A 13,546-nucleotide genomic window follows, 5' to 3' on the forward strand; every position below is an offset into this window, starting at 1 on the left:
CGACACCCAACATCTAAGATTGCTCTGAAATGATTTGTATAATTATAGAAAGCTATGATAAGCATCTCTGTAACATTGTTTTGTATGTTTTGGTTTGTGAAAAATTAAGCAAATTGATAACACACAAAATGGAGTCTTTGATCACTTTGGAAATATTGTGTGAAAAAGCCAGCTGGATTTCCAGCATCCAGATTAGTACCAAAGCCTAAAAATGATTAGAATCTGAAGAATCCAAATAAATGGTAAACTTCACCCATGGGCAATAATGCCGCATGATATTGTGGTAATTCCAATTTCTAGCCACCAGGTGCCGCTGTTCTTAAGTGAGAAGAATGTCCTCAATGTTTTTTAAGCTTTACGTTCAAGTGAATCAGGATTTAATAGAAAATTAAAGCAAACCGGAAACCTTTGTCCATGTCTAGTCTTCTTACTGCAATAGAAGATGCCCTGAAGACAAAAAAATTAAAAAGTGTAGTCATGTACAAAAGTTTCAATTTTGCTTTAATTTTCTTTCAACTTTTACATTGCTAGATGACCAAATAAAATTCCTGATCTTATTCTTAACTTTACATTTCCAAAACATTATCTCTTGAAGGTAAAGCTTGGTGCTAAATTAATAAGACCAATTCTGGATGCTATCAATTAGCTTTGTTTTCCACTGACTAAACTATATTTTTACAAAATAGTTACATGGATGCTTATGTTTTCTGTCTCTAACTATACAAATCATTTCAGAGCAATCTGAGATGTTGGGTGTCATGATGTGTAATGTGACATGGAATGACCCTTCTGTGAAGCAAAAATCACAATTTGTTAGTCATTAACTTGTACATGTCGATGTTTGTCTGTATTTTTCAGATATCTTTTTACCGACACCTGACAGTTTATTAGTAAATCTCAAGGATAGTAAAGAGGTATGGGTTCTACAAAAACAATCTTTATATTGCACAAATCACTTGCGTTTTTTCTTAAATATTGCACAGTCAGTTGTAATACTGAACAAATTATGTAGGCTATTCTTTTTAATTTTTATACTTCTTGAGATACTGCTACCAGTTTATATGTGTGTTCGGTCTAGACTAAGGGTCTTGAAAATACAGTAAAGTTCACTTAAACATGTCCATTCCTAAAAGATGTGATTTAATTTTACTTTAATATAAACATTTTTTTAAATGTATTTTGTGGAACTTAGTAGTACATCTGGTTCTATAGCTTTATCAACAGCTTTTTAGTCATCAGCAGGTGAAATCTTTTGGCTCTTTGTCTGAATTTCTTTTCTTTTCTTGATGTAGCTGGTGAAGGACTTGCTTAATGCTCTGCCCAACATGTTCACCCACACCAGAGAGACGCACAGTGCTTTGGGTCCTGCTTTGCAGGCTGCCTTCAAGCTCATGTCCCCAACAGGAGGACGGGTCTCTGTATTCCAAACACAGCTGCCTTCTTTAGGGGCTGGACAGTTACACTCCAGAGAAGACCCCAACCAAAGATCTAGTACCAAGGTACAGTAGACATGCAGCTTTTAGTTCTGAAAAATGACTTCTGCAGTTCTTTTTCCATATTTGAACGTTTGTCCCCTTTTAGGCTTGAAATGGCCTAAAGTATATGTATAGATCTGAGTCAATTATCCAGTGCACTATGATACAACTTGAGTCATTTAAAAAATTTTGAAAGATTAGGCAAAACATTGTGTACAATGTATATAAAACACATTATATACATTGTGTTTCTGCAGGTTCACTTGAAGAATTAATTCTTCTGCTCTTTCTGCTTTTAACAAAAATGATGAAAAAGACACGCGTTTAACCTTGGAATGCTCAATCACGGCGTTTTCTACTTTGTGTATACAGAAGACAGTACACAGTTCTTTTAGATTAATTTATTTGAACAAAGATGAATGTGACGATATTCTTCTGTTAAAGACAAAACTGCTTTGCATGGGACTATTATTGCGTATATATTGCATGATATTAATATGGGCTGTATTGTTCACAAATTCATTATTGTACTTTAACACAATATTATCTCGTTTAAATGCTTTTTTTCCCAAAGGCAATAACCAAACAATGACAAAAACACATGAAAGAAAATCTCCTTTGTCAAAAACGTGGAGTTTTGTTATTCATACAATTGATAATTGACAGACATTATATGTTTGCATCGAAGGGGACACTGTTTTATTAAAAGGAAACCAAACATATTAACTAGGTGTTAAATAAATGGAAAAATGTAGGTAAGGTATACTGAAACATTAGTACTTGGTCTGTAAACAGTGGCAGTTAAAGATATTGGTTTGATTCAGTTTCAAACACCATGTACACCTCTGTCAGGGACTGGGTTCAAAAACTTGCCAGGATGGATCACATCGCTGTTTTCATAGTTCATAGCTGTTGCATTTTCTGTGATTTATAAGACAGCTTCTGTATAAAGTTAACTATGTTGTGGTCTTGGTTGTAGTTCCAAGATATGAAATTGCAATTTTTATTTCTTTTGACATAGGTGTGAAATAACATAATTGTATCTATTGATTTTTCCACATTAAATGCCAATAAAAGTTTTCATCTCTCTCCGATTAAAGGTTGTGCAACACTTAGGACCAGCAACAGACTTTTACAAGAAATTAGCATTAGACTGCTCTGGACAACAGATTGCAGTGGACCTTTTCCTTTTGAGCTCACAGTATTCTGATCTGGCATCATTAGGTATGAATTCAGTGGAGTATTAATTTACGAATGTTATTTTTTTGTTTTGCACAGATGAATGCTGCAGATTATTATAAGAAACATTAAAAGATTCTATATGTACTCTGTAGACTTTATGTAAAAGTAATTATTGATTTTCCCAAAATCTATCCCTTGGAGTTCTGATAAAAAAATAATCAATTTAGTATTAAACCATTACAAGCTAAAGATGATTGATTGATTAATTTAATAGTTCGCATAGTTAAAATATCTAAAATGTATACCTTGTGTAATAAAAAATAATACTTTCCCCCATGTGGCATTATTTAAATGTGCCTCGAAAAATTTGTTTCATGAGGTAATTAACACAAAATGTTTCTTTTCTCAGCTTGTGTATCTAAATATTCAGCTGGAAGCATCTTTTACTATCCATCCTTCCATCACATACACAATCCTGCCCAAACAGAGAAATTTCAGAAAGACATCCAGAGATACTTAACCAGAAAGATTGGCTTTGAGGCAGTAATGAGAATCAGATGTACCAAAGGTAAGCTCTACACTCATTAATTCTGCATTTGCTTTCAACTTTAGTTCCTGTATGTTGAGTTTTCTTGCTAATCTCTGGTATTCTTTGAGTTTTTAGTTATGTTTCTATTTAATTACAGCAGATTTACAGTGAATTAAAAAATTAATGCAGGATTTAAAAAAATTGTAATTCAAAGTAACCTTGAATTTTATTACTGATAGCTGGTCTCAAATTCTATACAGGATACACAAGGACATAAGACAGAAATGATAGTTTTGATTAATGTATTTATAACACTGTTTTTGTTGGAGCCCATTCCACTTATTCACTTCAGGAACTCATATCTTTAACCTTATGATGCATTCTTTAACAAGATGACTACAGTATGGAAAATCTATGTGTTAAAGTGTTTAAAGTATTTATTTTTTTCCAGGACTATCTATCCACACATTTCATGGGAATTTCTTTGTCCGTTCTACTGATCTGCTGTCCCTGGCAAATGTTAATCCAGACTCCGGCTTTGCTGTGCAAATGTCAATTGAAGAAAGCCTAGCCGACACATCCTTAGTTTGCTTTCAGGCAGCCCTTCTGTACACTTCCAGCAAAGGTAATAAAATAATTGGTTTCTAGTAAAACGTGTCTCAACAACATCCCACATTGGAAATCGCAAAACAGCTGAGTCAAGATGAGTGTTTTTTGTTCTCTTAAGGCTTTGTACTGAAAGTGATTTTTTAGGTTTCCCTTCCTTTACATTTACACCTGTAAATTTCCTTGTAGAAGCCATTGAAGGTTTATTTGAGTTGACATCAGACTGTTGTACAGAACCCCACAAACTTTCCTTTTTTCAGGCAAGAGAAGAATTCGGGTGCACACATTGTGTTTGCCTGTTGTGAATTCGCTGAATGATGTCTTTGCTGGGGCTGATGTTCAAGCCATCACGTGCCTTTTGGCAAATATGGGTGAGTACTACATCACAGCCAGACCCTGCTTTCTTAGACTTTTAATAATGAAAAAAGTACCTTTCAGTTATTAAATGGGACAACTGATGTGTAGTAATTTGTGGTTCACAGTTAATTGGAATCACGTTACCCAGATGTCAATTTATTCAATAAGATGTTCAGTCTTTTTCAAAATTAAATGACAGATAATGCTGTCAGTTTTTAAGGAAATGTTTAATTATAAAAAAAGTACGTGTTGTAGCTTTTATGGTTATTAACAAAGTAAATAATATTATATTCCCATGAGAATAAGTACCTTGCCCATCAGGAATATGTGAAAATTAAAGAAGACTTTGAGTAGGTGCAGAAACCTCCATTAATAAAGCGGAAGATTTATGATTTGAGGTTGGCAAGTGGAACAGTCAAAATTAAAGTTTTGATGTATTCTGGATTACAGTTTTAAACCTCTGTCATTGTTAATGCATGTGTCTTCTACTATCCTTCAAATCCACATTACTACTGGCTGCGTCTTTGTTTTGCTCCAGCTGCCTCACCAGATATATTTTGAACACCATTAATTTGGGCTTTATGTCAAGATAAGAAGTTCATGTGCATTAGGTACAAGGGAAAGGCAGAAGTAAAAACTAATGTGATATGTGGAGTATATCTTTGGCAAAAAAAGTATGCACCCTAAAGCACTGCATTTGAAAGTACTGCTTTACTTATGGCTCTGGCTGAGAGTGTGTTTTGAAAATATGCATATTTCACTTCTTTCTCTTTCTTAAAAGAAAACTGCTATATTCCATCTTGCTTCCATCCATAATATCAAGGCCTGTTGTTTAGTAGCTAAGCAAGTCTAAAATTTAATTCAATCAGTTCTTAAAAAAGTCTGGGGAAAAAGAAATCTGGGTCTCAACCATCTGGCTAGGAAGTCTGATCAAAACATCCAGATCCTTTGTATAAAAGCAGACTTTACCATTTTTTCCCCTAAATGAATTCCCACGTGACTTCCCAGCTATGATTTTGTGTTCTGTGTAGTCCCTTGGGTTGACCATCTAAGGTTTTATGTACTTAATAAAATCGCCTCTCACTCTACGTTTTATCATGGTTAGATGAATTTGTTGTGTGGAAAATGTTTATGGGATTTTTTTGTGTGTCTTTCAAGCTATCGACCGATCTGTGTCTTCCAATCTGTCGGACGCACGGGATGCACTGGTAAATGCAGTGGTGGATTCTCTGGCTGCATACCGGTCAACTACCTCCAACCTCCAGCAGAACAGCCTCATTGCTCCTGCCTCACTGCGACTCTTCCCCCTCTATGTCTTAGCACTGCTCAAACAGGTGAAGTGGGTAACATTCTGTAGTCCCAAGTAGGGAGACCCTCAATCCATTAAGGATGCATTCATATGTCATAAGGAAAAATGAAGAAAATGCAAACTGCCTAATCACTTGTAGCCATATCACCCTGCAACTCACAACTGGCAGCCCACTGAAGTTAAGCAGGTGTGAGCGTGGTCAGTACCTGGATGGGAGACCTCCTGGGAAAAACTAAGGTTGCTGCTGGAAGAGGTGTTAGTGGGGCCAGCAGGGGGCGCTCACCCTGTGGTCCATGTGGGTCCTAATGCCCCAGTATAGTGACAGGGACACTATACTGTAAACAGGCGCCGTCCTTCGGATGAGACGTAAAACCGAGGTCCTGACTCTCTGTGGTCATTAAAAATCCCAGGGCGTTTCTTGAAAAGAGTAGGGGTGTAACCCCGGCGTCCTGGCCAAATTTCCCATTGGCCCTTACCAATCATGGCCTCCTAATAATCCCCCTCTACGAATTGGCTACATTACTCTGCTCTCCTCCCCACTAATAGCTGATGTGTGGTGAGCGTTCTGGCGCACTATGGCTGCCGTCACATCATCCAGGTGGATGCTGCACATTGGTTGTGGTGGAGGGGAGTCCCCATTACCTGTAAAGCGCTTTGAGTGGAGTATCCAGAAAAGCGCTATATAAGTGTAAGCAAATATTATTATATGTCTGCTGTGTTGATATTTATCATTGTTTTGAAATAAAGAAGTACATTTGTCACTAATGATGTAACCACTGCCTGACTAAAATCTAAAATGCAACTCTCATTCATATGAGAAGTGAAAAATGTAATAAATGAGAGGAGGCCTACCTGCTTATTAGTGTATATACCTAATTAATTGTTAAAGTATTATAAACCCAAGTGCTGTGTCTTGGCTGATCCAGGTAATGCAGCATTAAGAATATACTGTATATCCACTCATTTTTAATAGCTGCTGAGTCTAATATAGGGTTATGGTGAGCCAGAGAGTGGGCTCAAGACAGGAACATTCATAACCTGGGTATTTAAAAATATTCTAAAAGCAGCCTACTGCACTTTCAAGAGCAGTGGTTTCCAGTTGATAACAGCAGAACCCTAGATAAAACTAAAGATGGCTGTCAATCGTAATCCGTTAAGTATTGGTGTGTTATGTACTGTCCTTCATATATTTATCGGATAGGTTGGTTTTTAAATATTCCCTTTTGTATTAGTTTCGCATGTTTGCTGTACTGTAGAGCTAACTGACCTATCAGTTTTCATTCTGTTCTGCAGAAAGCCCTGAGGACAGGCACTAGCACACGGCTGGATGACCGGGTCTTTGCTATGTGCGAATTCAAAAGTCAGCCCCTGCAGCAAATAATGCGCATGATTCATCCTAACCTGTACAGAATAGACAATCTGTCTGATGAGGTAATGTGACATGGGGGATCAATATATTCATGTATGTGACATTATTAAACATGAAGAGGGCATTTAGATGTGATTTAGACATTTTATGTCTAATGGCTAGACTTGATATAAATAGATATTTACCTTACATACTGTACAAATGTTTGTACACCATAGGTCAAAGGTATAGTATAGAGAGATCAGGTGATGTACATTTGGCCTGTGGGCAAGATTACAAATATTGCTGACTCTTCTCTCTAGATAACCAATATTTGACTATACCGGAATATACACTCTATGCTACAAAAAATATCAGTGTGAATGTTTTGTATTATAAGGGTTTAATACTTGCCTTCTCCTCTTTTATGTAGGAATGCGGTACAGTAGGGAATGATATATACTGGGGGGAAAACAAAAAACCTTGTATAGTTCCAGAGGCTACCATATTATTTGACTACTTATAGACATGAATCGATGTGATCCTTATATTTTGTAGATTTAATTATTTATGACAAGTAGGACTTTGCCCTGTGCAATGCTATTAAAATTACAAGATAAACTTGTAATAATACTTATAATACTCTTTAAGCAATCTATAGTTTATTAATGAAATGATGTTTTTGTTATTTTTAGGTGTTATGTATAAATGTGGAGGGCACAGTATGTATGCTGTACATAATCAGCTTAGGATACTTGGAAATTAAACGTTTGTTGACCAATTGTCAACTTGTTCACAGGGCGCACTTCATGTTAATGACAGCATTGTGCCCCAGCCTTCTATTCTCCAACTCACTGCAGAGAAGCTGACAAGAGAAGGGGCTTTCCTCATGGATTGTAGCACAGTGAGTACTGGACTCTTCTTGATTTTCAACAAATCTGCTGTGTTCTTAATTTACTCAGTGTTCTCTTCATAAATTTGATCTTGTTAGTCCATTAAATAAAAATGTATTTACTTTTAGGCTATGTCCGGCCCATTTTTTCTTTTACCCGTTAGGTCACTTAATGTTTTACTATGATTTTTAATAGTTTCACAATGGACAGTCTTGTCATGTAGAGTATTACATGTTGAATTAATTACAGTAAGCCTGAATATTTTTTTCCTCTAGGTTCTTTACTTATGGGTGGGTAAATGCTGTGACGAGTCCTTTATTAGAGATGTGTTGGGTTGTCAGAACCATGCTTTAATCCCACAGAATATGGTAAGTGGATTGTTTTCACTTGTAGCAGTTGGTGGCAGTCAGTACAGATGTTATAGTACCATGAAATGTGGAAGTAACCACAGTTCGCATTATAATGCATTTATACATAGGCGCATGCACAATATAACCAATAACACATTCTATTTTCCCTGACATCTATAATCAAATCTAGTGTTGATGAAATCCTGCATGTTGGTCTCAGTTCTGTTTTGACTACTGGGCATTTGCTACTTTCAGAAATTAAAAGGCTGGATGCCAAGCCAGGTCTATGAGGCCGATGGGTCAGCAAGTCCTACCCATAACCCCATAAACACAGTGCTGTTAGCAGTATGTGACCTGGCATTATCATGCAGCCAGAACTGATGTATCAAATGTAGCAGAGCCAGATTTTTTTAATATGATTTGCTTTGGCACTCAGCAGGCACACACTGTGGTGCTCCAGCAGAAGCAGTTATGCATATTTCCCAGGGAACTCCTGAGTTTGTTTACCCATGACCACAGGCTTCACAACATCTTTCTTCTCTAATCAGTCCTTAAGCACAGGAAATTTTCATTTCAGTGGTGATTGTGAGAAAGCACCCAGGGCATTGCACTTCATGAATATTTGTCCTTCTATTTGTCCACCGCGGTGTGGTGGCTCTGTGGCTAAGGATCTGCGCTTGTGGCTGGAAAGTTGCCGGTTCATATCCCGCAGCCGGCAGAGGAATCCATTGGGACCCTGAGCAAGGCCCTTAACCCCAACTGCTCCAGGGGTGCCGTATAAATGGCTGTCCCCAAGCTTCTCTCCCTGTCTGTGTGTGTGTCATGGAGAGCAAGTTGGTGTATGTGAAAAAAGAATCATTCCTAATACAAGAAATTGTATATGGCCAATAAAGTGATCTTATCTTATCTCTTATTGAAAACATTGCATTTGTTTCCATGTCATTGCATAGGGTTAGGACATTTCCATGAGTTGCCATTAAATAAACTGAATAAATAAAACTACCAACTCAGTGTTTATTGCATTTACACAAGGTTAGCCATTTTTAAACTGATGCCTAGTGTTAAGTTTTATGGGTTATTAACAGACCATACAGTTGTTACAACACAGTACCTATTCCTAGGTACCTAGGTAACTTTTTTTGTGAAATCACCTTAGCCATATTAATGTCATAATAATTATACAGTTATATATGAGCCCTTTACAACAAACTCAAATCACTATCAAATACTTAAGTTGTTTTTTACATCTGTGGCATTAATGGGTAAAGTCAAAGAACGGCATGCATAGACTGCAAAGGTACAAGTAAAGGTTTATTCCATGCTGAAAAGAGAAGAAAGGAGATGCAATGTTTCAACTGTGGAGCCTTCTTTGGGTGTGAGAAAGGCAGGGAAGTCAGCAGAGATTATATAGCATAGGACAGTGGTTCTCAAACTGTGGTACGCGTACCGGCAGTGGTACGTGGAGTGCCGCCAGGTGGTACGCCAAAAGACCCTGGAACTGTGTGGTGTGCGCTGAAAAATCGGGACGGGTTTTCGTATTTTGTATTTTGTATTTTAAACGTGTCGAATACGCAGCCTACGTACTGCGATACAGTGCGCGCTAATACTTCAGTGGACACAAGAGATACTCTGTAATTCTATACCACTCTATAGGAATGCGTGCTACGGATGCAAGTGACCAATTGTATTTAAAAAAGCTACTGTATCTCCAGCAAATAGGGAGGAAGGAGAATGTGCGTGATTTTGGAACAATGCCAAGTTGTAAACACAGGAATGCATAGAAATGCGTGCTACGAACGCTGGTAATCTTGTGAGCACAAGAAAGCGTGATAGATAACAGAAAAATATTTAAGAACTGTTCTAAGTTAATTTGAGAAAAATACACCGAGCGTCTCTGTGTTTCGCTCCCATGCGCATGAAATAAAAACTTTACATAAATACGGAAATAAAAACGGAAATGCGGAAAAATGCAAGCTTGCGGATTGCTGAAGCAGGTAAGCCACACTATTTTTGAAGAACCATATTTACCGTTGGCAAAAGAGCTGACACGTATTATGTGTGGAGAAAAAGCTGCTAAACAGCTCGACCTGCTGCCCCCCTCCCCCTGAAAGACACAGTCACTCATAGAATTATTGAAATGAAGGATTATATCAAAAGTACACTGATAGAGCGACTTAAGATGAGCAGATGTTTTTCACTGAAATTAGATGAGTCTGTAGTCGATTTGGCCAATTTGCTCTTTTACGTTAGATACGAGTTTGAGGGTACGTCCCATGAGGACTTTCTGTTCTGTAAGTCGCTACCAACAGGAACTACAGGAGAGCACATATTTCAGCTTCTGAATAAATTTATCGAAGAGAATGGCCTCGACTGGATAAAATGTGTCGGAGTTTGTGCTAGAGCAATGACAAGCCGACATAACGGTGTAGTTGCACGAATTAGAGAGGTTGCTCCAGAAATTAATGGACGCATCACAACATCCACCGCAAAACCTTTGCCGTCAAGAAAATGCCTGACGATTTAAAATCTGTTAGACTCTGTTGTGAATTGTATCAAGGCTCGAAAAATTAATTCACATCTGCTTTGCTCGACTAAACAGGCTCACCCCTCTCACTGAAATGGTGCTTTTTTATTAGTTGTTGTTACTGTTTTTTTTTCTGTAAAACACTTTGAGAAGCCACCTTTAAAGGCGCTATATGAAATAAAGTTTATAATTATAATATTTATTATATGTATGTGTGAGTGTGTGTGCACGCGCACTCATGTTGGTCATTGAGAATTTCTGGGATTCTTATGAGATGATGACTTGTAGGTGGTACTTGGATGCTTTGGTTGGATTAGGGGTGGTACTTGGTCCAAAAAGTTTGAGAACCACTGGCATAGGAGAACAAAAGCTGGGAGTGGAGAGGAGGCGGGAGCAGGGGAGAGGCAGAGTGGCCAATCAAGTGGTGTGAAGTCGAAACCTGCAAATGAATAGAGAGGATTAGAAGGAAACGAGTCTGTCGATGAGAGAAGGGGGAAGGTGTGAGCCTAGTTTCAAGATAATTTTGGTTTCAAAATGGAAGTGGAAGAACTATGAGCTTCATTCTGTTGTAGGCTTAATTAAGTTATTAGAGTCTAAGGTAAAATTAAAAACACAAACAAATGCAGCACTGCAAGACCAGGCTTCCCTTCCCCTGCCTGGTTAATCTGATCTCATTGTGCGACCTTCTTTCAGAAATGTTAATCTTTGTTTCAGCCAGGTATACTTTTAGCACGGATAAAAGGAAAGGGGAAGTAAGAACTGGGAGTAAATTCACCACCTTTGATATTATTGTTATACTTTTTATTGTGTTACAAGTTGGACTGGATATCTTTTTGTATTGTTGATATTTTGTTTTTTTAATGCACAGACTCAGATTCCAGAATTGGAAACACCTTCTTCTGAAAGAACAAGAGCTTTTATTAATTGGCTTCAAGAGAACAGATCATTTAGCCATACCCTTTACGTTGTGAAGTAAGTACTTTAGGCTTTTCAAACTCTGTATATGCATTTAGGCTCTTTTTTAGGTGCATCAGGTATGACATAAACCCACATGAACATTCATCTAAATGTTCATGACTGATAGTGATAAACGGTCATACATTCATGTCCCAGACCTTGCTGATGGAAAGACTTGAACATGGTTTGGAATAATATAGACTAATAAAAATCCATAATAAGTTTAACATTCTAGCTGTTTTAGACTTTGTTTCAACCCTGCTTTGTCTTTTTTCTTTATGTGCAGAAAATATTGATATTTTAATGTACGTTCCTAATGGTCTGTAACAACTGTACGGTGGAAACCTGTTTCATCAATTTGTGGTACATAATGCCAAAGCAATATACAAAACCATTGATACTATAGTGTCTATATGGTTGTGACTGCAAGATAATAAGTTGTGACTTTCAGGAGATAAAAACCTAAAAAGATGTCTGGCAAAGCCATATTTCCAGTGGAATTATTTTTTATAGTCTAGGCCACTATATACACTGAAAAGACAGGTAAAATGTCGTTTAAGGTGTGTGCTCAGCAGAGAGCTCTTTCCACTTCACAGAGTAAAATGCAAGGCAAAAGTTTGGAAGTGTTAAAATCATAGACAGCTAGTGCAATGGGGTACTATAGTTGCACAGTTTTCCTCAAAAAAAGTAGTGCAGTAAGCTTCTTCTAAGCATGTGGAACTGACTCGGGGATCTTTGATATGTGGGACTGTTCAAAACGGTGATACTGAGATTAAAACCCCCTTCCACTCCATTGCTTTCAATTGGCACACCTCTACCTTTAATATCTTGAGCCTTCTAATTATTAATTAAATAATTAAGAACATGGTTGTTGCAAAACTGTGTGATTTAATAGAGGAGGATCTGTGTGTAGAGTATCCTAGGTTTAGAGAATACTGTGAAAAGGTAGGAACAGCATTGATGGACAGCAGGTCAAATACTGTAGCTTCTGATTCCTATCTTACTTTATACTATTAAGAAATTGAATGTTTCTGTGCAGACTTCCTCTGCAAGTTATTCAGTTTTGCATTTACTTTCATTTTCAGAGACGACGCTTCTGCCAAGACCAGCTTCTTCCAGCATTTAATTGAAGACCGAACAGAAGCAGCCCTGTCCTATTATGAGTTTTTGCTCCACATTCAGCAGCAGTTGTCCAAGTAGATAACACACCCAACACTAGCTCATGCTGTAAAGGTAGTCGTGTTTTACAATACCTGCAAAGTGGTAAATCTTTACAAGGCCTCCACCTGACTTTGTGGGGTAGGTCCATGCAGAATGCAGGAATCCTAAAAAAATGGTAAGATGATAATGATTGAGCCAGATATACATGACCTGAAACCAGTGAAGTATTTGATAATGGACACAGCAATTCTAAAGGAAAGGTATCAACACCAGACAAAATAGTACACCCAACAGGCTTGTTACGTGCTTCTTTTATAGAAAAAGAAGAACATGCATATTGTTTCATAGTTGCTAACCGCTGTCAGAATTATGTATGTAGCCATTCACTGAGACAGTCTATGTGGAATGTAAGCAGACATGAGTGCTACTTCATACATTTAACACAGAAACTATAGAAAAGGGAAGAGAAAAAGATATGCATGTTTTTTTTGTTTAACCCATTTTTTAAAAATCTCTTAAGTTTTCATATAAAAATGATCATCGCCTTCTCATTTTTACAAGAATTGTAGGAAATTGGAAACAAGTTTTGATGTATATTGTAAAGCCATGTGTGACATTTGTCTAATGGGAAGAAGTCTGGACTGTGCACTGGATTTACAAGGAAGTCGCTCAAAAGTAGTGACTTCCTAACATTGCAAAGCAGGTCCAGTCTGTCCGGATGAGATGTTAGTTTCTGTACAACTCACAGTTTGTTTTTCTGGCAATAACAGAAATTGTTCCTCTTTGTAATTCCCTTGCAAATATTTTATGTGAAATTATTTATGATCTGCTTATTGAATAAAACTATTTTGCTTG

At 37.3% G+C, this 13,546-nt stretch overlaps 1 protein-coding gene across 3 annotated transcripts in view; it reads left to right on the forward strand.

The window, feature by feature from the left end:
* The window catches only part of sec24b (SEC24 homolog B, COPII coat complex component), a 33,822-nt gene extending 20,276 nt beyond the window's left edge, over nt 1-13,546 (forward strand). For all 3 annotated transcript variants that reach the window (XM_088912135.1, XM_088912127.1, XM_088912144.1), the window contains 12 exons: nt 859-914; nt 1,293-1,499; nt 2,576-2,699; nt 3,067-3,225; nt 3,638-3,811; nt 4,053-4,163; nt 5,308-5,483; nt 6,752-6,889; nt 7,606-7,710; nt 7,975-8,067; nt 11,442-11,545; nt 12,616-13,546. In XM_088912135.1, coding sequence (XP_088768261.1) covers nt 859-914; nt 1,293-1,499; nt 2,576-2,699; nt 3,067-3,225; nt 3,638-3,811; nt 4,053-4,163; nt 5,308-5,483; nt 6,752-6,889; nt 7,606-7,710; nt 7,975-8,067; nt 11,442-11,545; nt 12,616-12,730 — 1,562 coding nt within the window. In that variant the 3' untranslated portion in view covers nt 12,731-13,546. The remainder of the gene's footprint in view (nt 1-858; nt 915-1,292; nt 1,500-2,575; nt 2,700-3,066; nt 3,226-3,637; nt 3,812-4,052; nt 4,164-5,307; nt 5,484-6,751; nt 6,890-7,605; nt 7,711-7,974; nt 8,068-11,441; nt 11,546-12,615) is intronic.

Source organism: Atractosteus spatula, chromosome 1 (assembly GCF_055471065.1).
Source record: "Atractosteus spatula isolate fAtrSpa1 chromosome 1, fAtrSpa1.hap1, whole genome shotgun sequence".
Lineage (NCBI taxonomy): Eukaryota > Metazoa > Chordata > Actinopteri > Semionotiformes > Lepisosteidae > Atractosteus > Atractosteus spatula.